This window comes from Ictalurus furcatus, chromosome 10 (assembly GCF_023375685.1).
Source record: "Ictalurus furcatus strain D&B chromosome 10, Billie_1.0, whole genome shotgun sequence".
NCBI lineage: Eukaryota > Metazoa > Chordata > Actinopteri > Siluriformes > Ictaluridae > Ictalurus > Ictalurus furcatus.
In genome coordinates, this window is record NC_071264.1 from 24,224,389 (window position 1) to 24,241,332 (window position 16,944).

Here is a 16,944-nt window from a genome sequence, read left to right on the forward strand (position 1 = left end):
TTATTTAGCAAAGAAACCATATATAATCATTAATATGGTGACAATTAAATGTATATTTAACATTTATGGAAGGAGTCTCCAGTTTCAGCAGTTTGTAAAAGCCAGCAGGTTTTCCGCTACAGGAAAGTCTTCAGGACAGACATGAGAGGCTGCATTTGTTTGTCTTATTAACTTCAAGAGAAAAGAGAGCCTGGTTAGGGAACGACTGCTATAATGCAAGTAAAAACTGGAACTGAGTTGTTTTCCAGACGTTCTGCAACATTATATGTAAATGGTAAAAAGTATTTCTTGTCATTTGTAAATAGTAATTGTTAGCAAATTGCTGTGTATTATAAGAGGAATAAAGCATTTCTGACGAGTATATATAAAAATAATCAGCATCAAGGTGGTAACATTAAGTCTTTGTGTTGCATGGAACCACCGTGTCATGAATTATTTTCCTATCACAACACATTCCTAAGTGCTTTATTCCTAATCTCTCAGATGTTAGCTAACATTATAATAATGCTAATGATACCAGCTAGGGCACCATGGTGGCACAGCAGCTATCGTTGCAGCCTCACAGCTCCAGGGTTCAGTCCTGAGCTCTGGTTACCGTCTGTGCGGGTTTCACGTGTTTGCCCAGTGTCCATGTGGATTTTCTCAGGGTTCTCCAGTTTCCTCCCATCTCCCAAAAACATACCAAAAGATAAATTGGTAGATTTAAATTGTCCCTAGGTTTGAATATGGGTGGGCACCCTGCTGAAACAAACCCAAGAGAAACTATCACAGAAAAGCTAATTGTTTCCACTACAAATACCATTACAAACCATTACCATTACCGGTTCTTAATGGTATCTACTAGACATAACCTGCCACCAATAGAAGGCAACCATGACAGTTTCCATTAAAACCAATACAATTCCCATTATACATCCATCCATCTATTTTTCATACTTATCCTACACAGGGTCACAGGAAGCCTGGAGTCTATTCCAAGGGACTCTGGACACAAGACGGGCGACACCCTGGATGAGGTCCACAACCGCGCACACACTCACAAACCCATTCACACACTATGGACAATTTAGAGATGCCAGTACAATTTCCATTATAACAATTAAAACCATTACAAATTCTATGAGGGTTTCTATTGTGGGGGGTTTTTTTTGGGGGGGGGGTTTCAGCAGGGCATGATGCCCTGTGATGGAAAGGTGTCCCATCCAGGGTGTATTCCCAGCTTGTTCCCAGTGTTCCTCAGGATCTACCATGACACTGACCAGGATGAAATGGTTACTCGGGATGATTGAATGAAATGTATGATTATAGAAAAATGTAGTGATGTGTATGAAAATAAATAGGAGAGTAGGGAGAGATGGCAAACTTGTGAAGTCAGGAAACTCAAAAGGTGGAAGAAAAACTCAAATAAAGTACACAGACACTTAAAAACCAGACTTAAGCACAGTAACACAAGTCAGTACTTCCATCTCTGAGGCACGGTTCGTGTTTCAGTGTCATGGTGGTGTTGATAATTCACTAAAGACATGCGGGCTTTTACTTTGGAAACAGAAGCTCCACGCTGCTTTATAATCTACATGTCATATGAGTGTGTGTGGGTCAAATATTTTCCTGTAGCTGCCATTAGCATGTCAAATCCAAAGAGGATATAATCAGTCGCCGAGTCGGTAAGCAAATCCATTAATTTGACATGTTTCTGAGCATTGTGCATCGCTTCCTGTCATTTATTAATCTGTAATGTTCAGCTTGGAGTATGCTGAGGTAAAAGTGACATTGAGCGCTTGAGCTGGTTAGCTTGTTAGCAGCCTGCATTCCCGGTGCATACCTTTAGTCGACTTAGCTAACCTAGTTGTATCAGTAATGACCGTTTTTTGTTTTGTTTTGTTTTGTTTTGTTTAGCTATCTAAAAGCGAATATTACTTAATAACTGAAAATAACTTAACTAAAATCGCTGGTGTATTGTTTTGTATTATGCGCTAGCCTGTATAGCTAGTAAGCTAGCTAAACTGAATGTTAGATAATGAGCCAAATTAAGTAAATATAATCGACAACCACGCTTATAGTATTTACTTATAGTCTGATTAACTGATAACACTTATTATTATTATTATTATTATTATTATTATTATTATTATCAGTGGAAAATGGAAAAGTGTTGGGGGGTTGGGACGTAACCACATTTTTTTCCCCTTATCTTATCCAGACTCATTGAATAACCTTTTTAGGTTCCATCACATTGAGATAAACATGACCGATAAATGTTGGACAAAATACTACATTTACAGTTCAAATAAAAACAAACTAATCTAAACCTAGACGTTTCTGTTGTTTGTTCGTTTGTCATATAATATTAGAGTAAAAGGCAGGTTTCACTTTCTCTTAGCCTTGGCTGATATGGCAAAAATATCAAATCACGATACTTTGACGTTTTATCGATATACTAATTTTACTAAGTATCACGATATATCGTTTTTCTAAGGTTTTCTCACCAGGTCCCAGAAAACCCCCCATATAAATACATTTTAAAAACATAAAAAACGTTAACATTTTTATGCTTTATGAATATTAGACAGAAGAATGAATGTGTTTTAAATGATTTTAACATCTAGAAAGTGGAGATGGTTTGTGTTATAAATGTAGAAATACTCTGAATACTTAGAAAATAGATTTTCTGTAGCCTGAAAAGCAAAAAAAAAAAAAAGCCCCACACAAAATCAGTCTTTTCCCAGTCATGTAAAAGCCACATTGATGATTTAAAAAAAAAAAATCAGATCTATTATTTATCAGATCTGATTAATGGTACGTTCACACACACACAGTGATTTTATATCTGCAAGTCGCCAGTCGCTGTACAATGAAGTCGTCAGTAGGCATTCCTACTAATGGTTTCCATAATAACATTTAACAGTAGGTGGTGCAACTAGCATTCCACTTGACAACAAACCAGTTTTCATGGTGCTAAAATTAAGCATTTTGGAGGGAGAGCGTTTGTATAGAAAATTTGCCGGTGTATATATGCGTCATATCCTACGAGATGAACGAGAATCACTGTGTGCTCAACTTTGTCGCGTCGCTGGACACGCCACATCTAGTCGCCAAAGGTCATGTACATGCCGCCGGAAGTCGCCAGCTCTCATTGAAAATGAACAATCTCTGGTGGCTTTGTCGCTGTGAGTCACTGTATGTGTGAACACACCTTAAGAATTATTTCTTAATTTCTGTTTGCCTTGGGTACCCGGGCTACATGTATCCTGTGTAATTTGCAATATGGACACTCAATCTAAAATAGTATTTAGGAAATAACCTGTACGAACAAAGAGTCGGTGGAATTAAGTATTTTAAATATTGTGGAAAATGAAAACGACCTATTTTTGTTTCTGCAGGTTCGGTACATCTTCCTTGTTTGGGGATCTTAAAGGTACAGCAAAAGCAAAATAACGATTCACCGTAGGAAACATGATTAGTGGTGTAATTTGAGCCCTGAATGTTGTCCTGCTTACAGGTAAAGACATGGACCAAGAGAACTGCTCTCCTCTCAAACACTTTGTACTGGCCAAAAAGAAGATTGGTGATGTTTTTGAGCAGCTGCTTAATTACGTTGAGGCTAGTTCACAGTTTGTTAAAGGTGAAATTAAATGGACTGCTTATTTTAAATTTTTGTGATCTAATCAAATATTTTAGTTGGTATGATTTTTGATTCTTTATCTGCTTGTCTATCAGATACATGTTATAATGAGTCGTTAGAGCACATTGCAAACAGAGATCAGTTGGATGAGATCGAGGCGTACACCAGCAGACTAGCAGTTATCAAAGAGGTGCTGGCTCGCAGACATATGAAGGTGGCCTTTTTTGGCAGGTGAGTTCTGATTCCTTCTGAAGCAAATAATTTGCTAACTTGTAACCTGAGGCTTTGTATGAATGATTAAAAAAAATGGATTGTAACATTTTACCAGAACAAGCAATGGAAAGAGCACAGTTATCAATGCCATGCTGCGCGACCGGGTGATGCCCAGTGGCATCGGCCACACAACAAACTGCTTTTTGAGTGTTGAAGGCACTGATGAAGACAGGGCTTATCTGAAGACTGAGGGATCAGAGGAAGAGAAGAGCATCAAGGTGAGAGCCAGCTTGAAAAGATTTATTAAAACTCCAACAATCAGGTTAATGCGTTATGGAATTGCATTATAGGTTATATTTCTGCTGTTAATCCATTGAAATAATCAGTGACAGGGTGGTGTGATGCAGCCTTGCGTGAAGTGGAGTTCCTGGTACTACCCTAAAGTTGATTATTTTTCTATAGCAGCATGTCCTGAAATGTTTCTCTTTTATACCACAGCAATTTGCAAGCAAATTTTTTTTTTATTTGTTAAAAAACAACGTACACAACAAGGTTATGTGACGTGTCCTGATGTTCACACTGAATCCGTTGCGACCATTGCGTGTTCTTATTGGACGAGTAACATTTAATCCTCATTGTAAAAGTATGAATGCTTTCACAGACTGTCAACCAGCTGGCTCATGCACTGCACATGGATGAGAGTCTTGATGCCGGGTGTCTGGTTAAGGTCTTCTGGCCCAAAACGAAGTGCATCCTTCTTAGGGATGACCTAGTACTCATGGACAGGTACTGATTTATTTGACAAATGTCCTTTTGTTAAATGTGCATTGTTGTATGACTGTACGTTTCTTAGACGCGTGCATGCCTTTTACGAGTATTACCGTTAAAGTAAAGAAGTAGTTTAAGTGTAAACAGAATCATGTGTTGTATCCACAGTCCTGGCACTGATGTCACCACAGAGTTGGACAGCTGGATTGACAAGTTCTGTCTGGATGCTGATGTGTTTGTGCTGGTGGCCAACTCGGAGTCCACGCTAATGAACACAGTGAGAAGCTGATGCAGCACATCTTGCTGACATTTCAACCTTTTTTGTTATTCATAGCCAGTTTAAATTCCAAAATAACAATATGGGATTTGAAACATTTTAAATTGGATATAGTGGGTATTTCCTAATTGGCTGTGAATCATTACACAGTCAGCTGATCTGGCATCTGAAGTCACAGGTTTGCCTAAGCGTGAACCCAGCACCAATATAGGCGAAGAATGTGTTTCCACTTGGTAGAGTGGGGGAGTGGCATGTTGCTGAGCTTTCTGATTGGTTGTGTATTGGAGAGCAGATGCTCGTTCCCAGCTCTGTTTAGATCAGCTGAAGTATGCATGGCATGCAGAGGCCTCTGAGGTGCTTCTATGAGCTTGGGTCAGAGCTGCAGAGTTTGATGTTTGATTTTTAACATCTAATTTAAATTTGATGATGTGTTTTTTTTGAAGCCTCTAAAAAATATTGGTGAGCAAAATAAAGTCTGGCTTAAACAGTAGATATTTAAAATGTCCTATGTGTGTCCAATTTATACTGTATAACCAATTTGCTCTGATCAAACACAATGCAACTTGAACACAATAATCAGCAGCTCATAAAAATAGTTAGAACCAGTCAGAGCAATAATGTAACATATAAATCTATTAAGACTAACAGTCGGATTTCTAACCACAGGATCCATAACGTATAATATGCAATGTCTGGAACAACCTGAACAGGCCAAAAAAAGAAATCCTTCCTAAAACATCTTAATAATGATTTTACAACCCCAATTCCGAAAAAGTTGGGATGGTATGGAAAATGCTAATAAAAACAAACAGGATTGATTTGTAAATGTACTTTGACTTGTATTTAAACAAGAAATTTATAAAAACAAGGTATTTGATGTTTTACCTAATCAACTGCATAGTTTTTTTTTTTAAGATAAACTTTTATTTTGAAATTGATGCATGCAACACGTTCCAAAAAAGTTGGGGGGCAATTTAGGACTAATAGCGATGTGACAAGTTGATATAAGAAGGTGATGTGAAACAGGTGAGGCAATCGTCTAAACAAACTATATAAGGAGCCTCCAAAAAAGGTCCTAGTCCTTCAAGAGAACGGATGGGTCGAGGCTCATCAATCTGCCAACAGATGCTTCAGCAAATAAACCAACACTTTGAGAACACCATTCCCCAAAGACAAATCGGTAGGATTTTGGCCATTCACTTCACTCAGCACCCAAATGCTTATTAAGTGTTAGTAAAAGAAAAGGTGATGTTACACAGTGGTCTGTCCCAACTTTTTTTGGACTGTGTTGCAGTCATCAGATTTGAAATGAGTGTATATTTTCAAAGATAAATTAAATTCACAAAGTAAAACATCAAATAATGTGTTAATAATGTGTTTTCAATATAGTACAGGGTGAATTGAATTTTCTTCTTATTTTTTTGCATTTTCCATATTGTCCCAACTTTTTAGTCATTGGGATTGTAGAAGGAGACATATATAGTTTAATACCAAGTAACTGGGCTAGGTACTAGTTTCTTAGGATGTGTAAGTATGTATAATTTTGAAGGTAAATTAATTAGTAAATATTTTTGGTTCTTTGGTATTCTCCTGAATTCAGAGTTTCAGCAAGATATTGTTTAGTTTCCTGTACCATGTAGCCTACGTGGTAAAAGTATGATGTCTATTTTGTGAGTAATTGTTTAGTTTGTGTTTTATTATTCAGTCATGAGACTCAGACTCTGCTCAGCTAAGACATGCTGCACAGGCGACCCTCATGTTGCGTGTTTGTGTGTGGATTGTTGAAGAATAGATTTTTTCCACAGCTGAGTTGCTACAATGTTATCAGTGTTTAAAGTTCAAGCTTTCTGACCTTCCTCCATGTTTGCTTCCTCAAAGGAGAAACACTTCTTCCATAAAGTCAACGAACGACTTTCGAAGCCCAACATTTTCATCCTGAATAATCGCTGGGACGCTTCCGCCTCTGAACCTGAATACATGGAGGATGTGAGTGCCTTATCATTTTTCATCACAAATTTCATATACATTGCCTTTTTTTTCCCCATAATCTCTTTATTTCGTGAGATTACATGACTGATTTTACAACTACCTTCAACTTTAGGTGCGTAAGCAGCACATGGACCGGTGTGTGAACTTCCTGGTGGAGGAGCTCAGGGTGGTGGATCGCCAACAGGCTCCCAATCACATCTTCTTCGTGTCTGCCAAGGAGGTGCTGAACTCCAGAATGCAGCGGGCGCAGGGTATGCCAGAGTCTGGTAAGCAGGAGGTCAACCTTAGGGTACATGGCACTTTAACTGTCCCCTTTTGCCAGCATTCCACACATTGCCACTAGCATGCTGTCCGAGTGTAGTAACAGCCACTGTAAATGGTAAATGGCGCACTAATATAGTGCTTTTATCCAAAACGCTTTACACTGTGTCTCATTCACCCACATACACACACACTCACACACCAACGGTAGCAGAGTTGCCATGATGCTAACTTGCCATCGGGAACAACTTGGGGTTCAGCGTCTTGCCCAAGGACACTTCGGCATGTGGAGTCATGTGGGCCGGGAATCGAACCGCCAACCCTACGATTAGTGGACAACCCGCTCTACCACCTGAGCCACAGCCACCTGTGTACCCACATACTCATGAGTCGACATTTCTGTATTATAAATTCTTTGTTCTAATATTTTGGGGTACTGGATTTTTGATTTCCATGAGCTGTAAGCCGTAAGCATCAAGATTAAAACAAACAAAGGCTTGAAATATTTCACTTTATGTGTAATGAATCTAGAATATATGAAAGTTCCACTTTTTTAATTAAATTACGGAAAAAAATAACTTTTCCATGATATTATAATTTTGAATTGTGTAATATTTCATTGCAATGAATATATCCTTGAATAATAGCATGACCACAAAATAAATATGAACTTAATTTGTGCCCGGACCACATTGGCATTGTTATGAGCCCTTTACAAACTATAAACAAAGGCTATTTATTTATTTATGTTTTAAGTATTATTATAAATTCATCTGTTCTCTAATCGGATTATGGCAGTTTAGCAATGATGACAAATTTATATAAATTCATACCACACGCTTCTTTACTAGCAATGAAGAAGAAATCCTACTTGTATCTCTTCACTAATAACATAAATGTCGCTTATGGGAGATACATTTCAGAGTTTTTTTAGTCAATAATTATATTAAAGCCCAATTAACACACAACTAAGACATGTTTCTGAAGCAGTTTTAGACACATCAGATACTCTCTTCCATTTTAGAAATTTCAGTCTAGACACGCTTAAAACACAAGCTCACATGCTCTGTTGCGGTTGTTTTATGTTCTGTCCCTGTTTAAGCCCATAAAGATGCATTAAACTCCCACAGATGAATATCTGTTTGCCAGTGCAGGATCAGTGACACCCTGAATTGATCTAAAGTTTTCACACTTCAGTTAAAGTCAGCCATGCCTTAACGTTGCTGTGTCGTATATTTAAAGATCTCAACCCCTTGAGATGAGCTGCTGCTGTTTTTTTGCAAACCCCCCCCAGGTGGAGCATTAGCAGAAGGCTTCCAGGAGAGACTGAAGGAGTTCCAGAGCTTTGAGAGGACGTTTGAGGCAAGTGATTGTTGAAACGATGATGATGGTTATGTGAAGTCTGTTTACTACCAGAATGGAAAAAAAAAATCAGAATGAAAAAAAATTTATCTCCTATATGAGCTGTTTGAGTTATAGCAAGTGCAGAGTACGGAGACATGAGGATCTACACTACCGGTCAAAAGTTTAGACACACTCATTATTATTATTATTATTATTATTATTATTATAAAATGTGGAGAAAATAATAAAAAATAAAGAAAGTCATCAAAACTGGAGTAACACAAATGGAACGATGGGAATTATGTTGTAATAAAAAATCCAAAAAAAAAAAAAAATTTTGTATTTTAACATCTTCAAAGCAGACCTCCTTTTTGCCTGGAATTTCCAGAAATGTATTCGTGGAATTTTCTCAACCGATTTCTTGAGGAATCTCCCTGAGATGCTTTTTAAACAGTATTAAGGGAGTTCCCACCATCGCTGGACTCTTATCGGCTGCTTTTCGGAATATTTTGCTCCAAGTCATCTGTTTAAAAAAAAAAAAAAAAGAAGGTATTTTTGTAAATAAAATGTTAGTTTTCTAATGAAAGAAATGAATATGTTGGCACAATTACATTTTGTCTACAACACCGATTTCAAACATTTAATCACACACCTTCAGATCAAAAGGTTTGTACGATCATGAGAAACATTTCAGTCAAGTGACTCCAAACTTTTGACCGGTAGTGTAGATGGCAGGAGTTTTGACCGGTCGTGTAGATGGCAGGAATTTTGACCGGTAGTGTAGATGGCAGGAGTTTACAATTTAAAAAAGTGATAGAAACCTCTAGAACAGGGGTGAGATGAGAAGGGCTATGTAGGGAATTGAAATACAGATTTAGGAATTAGCACATTTAAGCAAATGTCTTCAATTGATTTCTTAAAGCTACAGGTAGTGTAAAGCACTGAGATACGAAGTAGAGTCAAAACAAAGATTTTTATTTTATTTTGGTGAAATTAACAGAAAATGGACCAAATACAATTGACTTATTTACAAGTATAAATTATTGCCAGACCATTTCTCGCTTGCCTTCTGACACCACAAGCAAAAACGTTTTCATAAATTGGCCATTATCCCATATTCCCTTATAACATTATGCCTTTAGATAACATCCATAGGACTTAACGCTAATATTAATGTTAGTAGTATTATGGCCTTTTGATCTGAGGATTCTTGGATCTTGACCCACTGTTGCTAACTTGTTTTTTTCTGTTCTTTTCTTCTTTAGGCTTACAAATAACACTCATTTGTCATTTGCATTATAAGTGTAAAGAAAAGGGAGACTTCTCAAGCAGATGGAAAATGTTTAAATACTGCACACACCAATAGTGACAATAGTTTGCAAATTATTATGAGTCTTAAAACTTAGAAACATATTTGGATCAAGATACGTACACCACACACATGCAAAAGGATTTTTGGGTATTTTTCCTGCCACACTGTACGGCTTTGTGAAGTGTAGCTTAATTACTCTGCCGGTTTTTTCCCTGCCTAGCCATTTCCTTTTCCTAGGCCCGTGTGCTCTTTTTTTCGTCAATCTGTGTGTTCATTGCTGAAGTCTAGATTTGCTAAGGCGAGGATGCACTTCTCCTCAGTTCACCTTTACACTTGTGTTTTCCTATGTGTTTCAGTGCTTTTGTGGATTATGTTCATGTTCTTTGTATGATTTTGAGTACTGTATTTTCTGGACTATAAGACTTCTTTGTGATTTTTAAATTCCCAAATAGCTTGATACAGCGAAATATTAGATGTTTGCATAAGCCTAATTGTGATCTGAACATTTCGTTAGGGTGTGGGTGATATGACAAAAAAATTCAAATTCAAACTTTATCTATCACACACAAACCATACACAGTACGATGTGTGAAATGCTTTTTTACGACAATCCATGACATAAAATAGAATTTACATAGACCAGAATTAACTTGTATAAAGTTAAAAAAAGGAAAAGTATTTTTTTTAAAAAGTACAATTTAAAAAAAATATCATGTAAGGATATAAAGATGGGTGGCAGCAACAGTCTGACTATAATTGGGATAATACTGTGCAACATTAAGCTGAGGTAGTTGTTTTGAAATTGCCACACATATATGATAAATATTTATAAAAAATTACCACACGATACTTTGACATTTCTGTGAGCAAATCGGTGGCGTTGGATTTTTAAAAAAATGTGAAGAAGTTCAGTGACGCTTTAATGTCTATATATTGTGTGTGTATGTATGTGTGTATGTATGTATATATAATATATATATATATATAATATGAGGGGGAAAAAGTTAAATTTTAAAGATTTGGTATACATTTTAAGATCTAATCTGCTGCTTCGAATCAGCGTTATAAAAATACTGATGATCCTGGCAATATATCAGAAAAGTGTTTTGTGACTTAATTTATTGCCGTATCACTATAGTAAGGGATAATCCACGGCTAGGTGTGCGTTACACGATTTTAATGCACAGCGTGGAGGCAAAGAAGCCCCTGACGTGAAGCGTGTAACACACACCTAGCCGTGGATTATCCCGCTTATACCATGGTCACTTGCCAGCATTGAAAGTCAAAGCTGTCATTTTTTGCAGCGCAGAATTTGACTGAAAAGATAAAAATAATGGTTAATTTTCGTTAGTTATTTTATACACTGGGTTAGATTTAGAATGTTGCCTGCTCTAAATCATACATGGAGATAAAATAGTGCGAGAATATTACATTTATTTGGTAGAATTATAGTAAATGGTTATTAGAGAGAGAGAGAAAGAGCGAGAGAGAGAGATTGTGCGTGTGTGAATTACCTGCATCTGTGCCGCGTCTCTACTAATGAAGCTATGAGTTTAACTGTTTGATGTTACTATGGTTACAGTTGTTTATAGGCAGTGCATTCATTTGGAACAGTGATTAAACTGACCGGAACTCCCTGTGCAATATATGGGTTTTTAACGTAAATCTTTCAGCCAATCAGAATTGAGTAGTCGGACAAACCATGGTATAAAGTCCATTGCATGAATCATTGCATAATGATGTGTTCAAGCAGACAGAATTTAGCAGGGAGTTTCTCTTGCACAATATGACCAACTTATTGTTCAGAAAATACAGCATTTGTTATTCATTTGTTGTTGTTGTTGTTGATATACTTTTAATTTCTGTTCCAGATTATTACGATATGTGATGTTTAAGTCTTTTTACTTTTCTCTTTGACCTGATTTGAATGTGTTGCTTTTGCATTTTATTTACTGTAAGTTACTGTGAGATGAAGCATGACACTGCGATGGTACAGACCTGTTGCTGACCTTTCTCATCGTCCTCTCCCGCGGGTTGCAACGAGCAGGAGCAGCAGGTCAGTATCTCGCCCGTTTAAGTGCCGCTCATCCCAGTAACTCGTATGTGGCCTCGCAGGAGTGTATCTCGCAGTCAGCAGTGAAAACAAAGTTTGAGCAGCACACAATCAGGGCAAAGCAGATCACTGAAAGTGTTAAAGGCATCATGGATCAAATCCACATTACTGCCGCTGAGAAGAGGTGGGTCCACTCTCCTTTTTCAGTTCTGTGTTGACTTATTTCAACAGGCCAGTGTGAAATTCAGAGCACGGTTTAATATCTCGATCATGCATGATGTCTGTGTTATTAAGAGCTGATCTGTATTCTATTGTGTACATTCATAAGCTTCGTAAGCAGCAAGATGTATCTGTGATCATCTTTGTAACCGTTATCAGGGTGGCCTCTCTGGAGGAGAGAGAGTATCTGATGGACCGCTTAGAGTTTGTCCGAAATCAGCTCAACCTTCTCATTGAGGATATCAAAAAGAAAATTAAGATGGTCTCAGAGCAGGTGGCCAATCAGGTAGAAATGACAGAATGCTCTACTAGCACTACTATAGAAAGTGAGATATAGAATAAACTGTAGATGGTTATTGAGCTGTGTCTGTCTGTCTGTACCAGGTATCGAATGCCATGGCGGAGGAGATCTGTCGACTCTCGGTGCTCATAGACGAGTTTCATTCAGACTTCCACCCATCTCCTCATGTGCTAAAGATGTACAAATCGGTGAGTTTCATGGACTCTTCTGTAAGGAGAGATTCATACATTGTGCATGTTGCCGCATCTAAATTATATGTTCTCCTCATAAGCACTTATAAGTTCTCAATAAAAATAATAAATCCTTATAAGTGCAAGTTCTCAATACATTTCAGTGTTTAAAGTACCCCAGTTCCATTACCTCAGATGTAGTCATTTAGTCAAAGACAAGATTGTTGTCCAACGGTTGCTCTTTTTTTTTTTTTTTTTTTTAGCTTGCTCTGAAGCTTCAATGCTTATGTTGCTTAGAGGCTCCGGTTTTGCACTAGTGGTTCAGACAGACTTGCTAACATAGTTTCTGACATATTACACACACTCTTATCTATAAAAATGAACAAAAGGCTATCACAGAGCTAAAAACGGTAGTCAGGGCCACCCTGAAGCAATGAGTCCGATGGTACTATAGATTGATTTTGATGTTTAACATTTTAAAGCTGACTTATTTTATGACTTTTTGTATATATATAAAAAAAAAAACAAAAACAAAAAAAACATATTAGCCAAATGATGTCTTTTGGGGCAAGTGTGTGATGATTTAGACATGAAGGCTATAACCTTCCTTCATTTGTTGGCTGCATTACGGTTGTGGCTCCAGTAGACAATTGAAGTAGCACATTTTAGACAATTAATATTTCTTGATTGATTGACTATATTCATGCTAAGGAGAAAGTTTGGGTCATTTTAATTTTCACTGAGTATTTTCATTAATAGGAATAACTGTCTTTTGTAAAATTTGCAAACCTCTTTCTCAGGAGCTGCTTAGTCACGTGGAGAAGGGAATGGGAAAGAACCTGGCTTTCCGCTGCTCCGATGCAGTCAACGCTTCTGTGCAGTCCTCTCAGAAAGAAATGATCGGTGTGTGTGTTTACTGTAATGAAAGTCAACTCAAATGCAACTTATTTTACTAATATGTTACAAATGTACAGAAGTGAATGTAAAGGAATGAAACATGCCGTGGTGTGCTGTTATAATAAAATAATCAATGACAGGATGGTGTGATGTGGCCCAAAGTGAAGCGGTGTTACTGTTAATTATTTTCTATAAGAAAGTGTTTTATTCCTATTATACTACAGCAGTTTGAGACGTCATATTTTTATAGTCTGTACTTACGTTTAGTGTCATGAAAGCCATGAAACAACTTCGTTTGTGGTTATGTAACAGCTGTAAACAGTCATTCCCTCACCAGCCTACGTTTCTCTATCTTGACATTACTATGACGAAAAAAAATCAGTTTTTTAATTTACCAAAAAACCGCAAAGTGCAACATTTAAAAAGAGATTTAGTACAGCAGCTCTATTATTGATTTAAGCAAGGTCTATGTAAGAATAATCATGGTGACATAACTCATCTGCATAATAGCCATAATAGAACATGTTCTATTTTTATGCAATTTCATTAAATGAGAAACGAGACAGCACATGCTGCAGACCAGCACATTGTCCTCTAATGATCTTCTCCTGCCCACTGTGCTAACAGAATGTTTGCAGCCTTTGCTACCCGCTGATGTTCAGAGCCAGATCCACATGCTGATTCCTTCCAGGAAGTTTGACCTCAGCTATGACCTGAACTGCGCAATACTCTGCACCGATTTCCAGGAGAACATCGAGTTTCAGTTCTCTCTTGGCTGGACTGCTCTGGTCAGCCGTTTCCTCGGGCCAGCCAACGCCAAGCGCGCCCTCATGCTGGTGGATCAAAACCTCCAGGTAACCTTAGATATGTATGGCTCAGTCATGTACAAATTTCATTCTTAATGTCATTAGCCTATATAAACACTATTTGCAACACATCATCTGTCCCATCACTGAGGAACCCCTTCTCATAGGCCTTTTCTTCTTCATTTGTCTTTTTTTCAGCTCACACGTCCTTTGGCCACCACTCCAGTAAGTGGCGCCATTGCACAGGCTCCACCCCCTAGAGCTGCTGCAGCTACTTCAAACCAATCCCAGGCTGTGGTGAGCCAGGAGGAGCTCATGATGTCTATGGTTGCAAATCTGGCTTCCATCACCTCACGCACTTCCATGAGCGTGGTCATCGTTGGGGGAGTGGTGAGTAACACATTAATCCAACAATGTTTAAAGTCCAATGAGCTTACAAAGAAAGTGTTTGGAAATCTATTTATCTTGTTTTGTTTTTTTAGTGGTACTCTTGTATGTTGTTGATTTTATTCTCAGCTTAGCTCACAGCACTATTGAATTCTCTGCATTTATGTCTTCTTATGGTATAAGAGGAATAAAATATTCCAGAGCATGTTGTTATAGGAAAATAATCCACTTAGAGGTGGTAACGGTAACTCCACTTCATGCCAAGCCACACCATCCAGTTGTGGATTACTTTCCTATAACAACGTGCCCTGTCATGTAAATTCCTTACTCCTTGCCCATGGTTTACAACCACTGTATTATAACCAGCCCATTTGTCTTTGTAACAGGTGTGGAGGATGATAGGCTGGAGAGTCATCGCTCTATCCTTGAGTCTTTATGGCATGGTGTACTTATTTGAGAGACTCACATGGACCACCAAGGCTAAGGAGCGAGCACTGAAGAAGCAGTTTGTAGATTATGCCACCGAGAAACTCCAGATGATCGTCAGCTTCACCAGTTCAAACTGCAGCCACCAAGTACAGCAGTAAGTAACCTACTTACTGTATCTACTTAAATACCGAACAGGCCTCTCAGGAATAATCTCTTGTAATGGAAGCACTGGAGTTCTTTGAGAATTGAGCTTGATGTGTTCTTGTTTCTCTCTCTTCTTTTTTTCTTCTGTGATAAAGATGTTGATTTGGTTGTACAAAGTGTTAAGTGATGGTTTGTGCCATGCAGGGAGATAGCCAGCACGTTTGCCAGGCTGTGCCAGCAGGTGGACGTAACCCAACGGGACCTGGAGAGTGAAATCAGCCGGCTGACGACAAAGATTCAGCAGCTGGAGACGGTCCAGAGCAGCTCCAAATCACTGAGGTGAACACACAACTTTTCAGGACAGTAATGAATTAATAATGAAATTAATAAAACATTTAATTCAATTATTATTGAAATATTGAGACCAGTACACAGATTTGACTTGGTAAATTATTACAGCTATGGAAGTGAATCATTTTACTTTTTAAACTGAAATTAGTTTTATATGTATGTGGTTGTCCAAGTGGAATCCGTGACAAATTTTTTTTCATTTTTGTACAGTAGTTGAAATCACAACCCACCATTACCAGAGTTCATTATTGAATTCTTAGTTATTAGCCTTTTGACTGGTCATATGAATCGAATGGGTTTAATCCAAACCATAATAAGACAAAAACATGAAGGCCTATACATAATGTCGACTTGCATCTAATGACAGTTGTGTGACTAGAAAGTTCAGTAATAAAAAGGCCTGTAGCTTCAATAAGTTGATAATGAGCCTAGCATTTATATATGTGAATTTTTATTTATATATATTTAAAAATAAATCTGCACTAAAGGGGTCTGCAGACTTAATTTTATTTATTTATTAAAGTTAAAGGTGTTCCTGGCTGCAAAACATTTGAGAACCCATGGTACTTGTGGTAAATAATTATTTTTTTGTTCTTTCAGACACAAAGCCACAGATTTGGAGAGGCAGCTGGAGAGCTTCTCGAGCCAGTATCTCCACCCACAGAACTGAATTCCCCACTCTCATTCAGCGCCACGGTCTCAGGCCATCTGCCACAAGACTTTCAGTTTATTCCACCAGGAAGGATCCACACAAGATGCGTAGCAGCTGTATGAAAAGCCGCACTTTAAAGAAGGTTATCAATGAAAAACTGTCACATACACTTGCACTGTCATGGGTTGGTTTCTGGCTTTCTTATTATGGACAGTTGAGTTGTGATTTGATTTGCTGTGTTCGAATTGAATCTGTTCTGTAATGATATGATTGATTACCGAACTCCGCAAAAACACTACTTTTATGAACTTTTGAAAGAAAACGATGACGAAAAAGGCTGAGCTGTAAAATCAACACCATGGCACTTCTCAGAACACTGAAAAGCATTTTTTACTAAACAAAACCATTATTACTTTGTTCATTATCTCACGGTCTTGAAACAGAGCCCTTTTCTGAACCATGTTTTCTAGAAGGGAAAGGTCAAAAACTATCTAATTTGTAGATAGCCTTTTGATCGGTGCCTATTTTCGATATGTTCCTCAAATCTTTCTATGATTCTAACCCATTCTGAAGATTTTTTTTTTTTTGGACTGTGCTTTGTAAAAATGTGAAATGTTCAACTAAAAAAAAAAGTTGGAAAAATTGAGAACATAATTAAAATATTACCCATGATTTTTGTGCGTAGAATTACTTGACTATATTTTAGCATGAGTAATGTGTATACTATAGCAATGGTCACCAACCCTGTT

General features: G+C 37.6%; 2 protein-coding genes across 3 annotated transcripts in view; one reads left to right on the forward strand and one right to left on the reverse strand.

Moving 5' to 3' along the window:
- The window catches only part of trappc10 (trafficking protein particle complex subunit 10), a 35,004-nt gene extending 28,165 nt beyond the window's left edge, over window positions 1–6,839 (reverse strand). The window contains exon 1 of the mRNA XM_053634042.1: window positions 6,733–6,839. The gene's annotated coding sequence lies outside the window, so the exon portion shown is untranslated. The remainder of the gene's footprint in view (window positions 1–6,732) is intronic.
- mfn1b (mitofusin 1b) lies at window positions 1,534–16,867 on the forward strand. 2 transcript variants are annotated; one of them, XM_053634047.1, is made up of 19 exons: window positions 1,534–1,664; window positions 3,381–3,415; window positions 3,500–3,622; window positions 3,718–3,853; window positions 3,951–4,113; window positions 4,497–4,621; window positions 4,772–4,880; window positions 6,759–6,866; window positions 6,982–7,120; window positions 8,425–8,492; window positions 11,902–12,023; window positions 12,218–12,344; window positions 12,443–12,547; window positions 13,330–13,432; window positions 14,054–14,280; window positions 14,431–14,622; window positions 15,006–15,202; window positions 15,397–15,531; window positions 16,144–16,867. In XM_053634047.1, the coding sequence occupies exons 3-19, from the start codon at window positions 3,508–3,510 to the stop codon at window positions 16,211–16,213; spliced, it is 2,241 nt and encodes a 746-aa protein (XP_053490022.1). In that variant the 5' UTR covers window positions 1,534–1,664; window positions 3,381–3,415; window positions 3,500–3,507; the 3' UTR covers window positions 16,214–16,867. The 2 variants fall into 2 exon arrangements, with proteins under 2 accessions (XP_053490022.1, XP_053490021.1); XM_053634046.1 differs by having other exon boundaries at window positions 1,539–1,664; window positions 6,982–7,135.
- The last annotated feature ends 77 nt before the right edge of the window (window positions 16,868–16,944 follow it).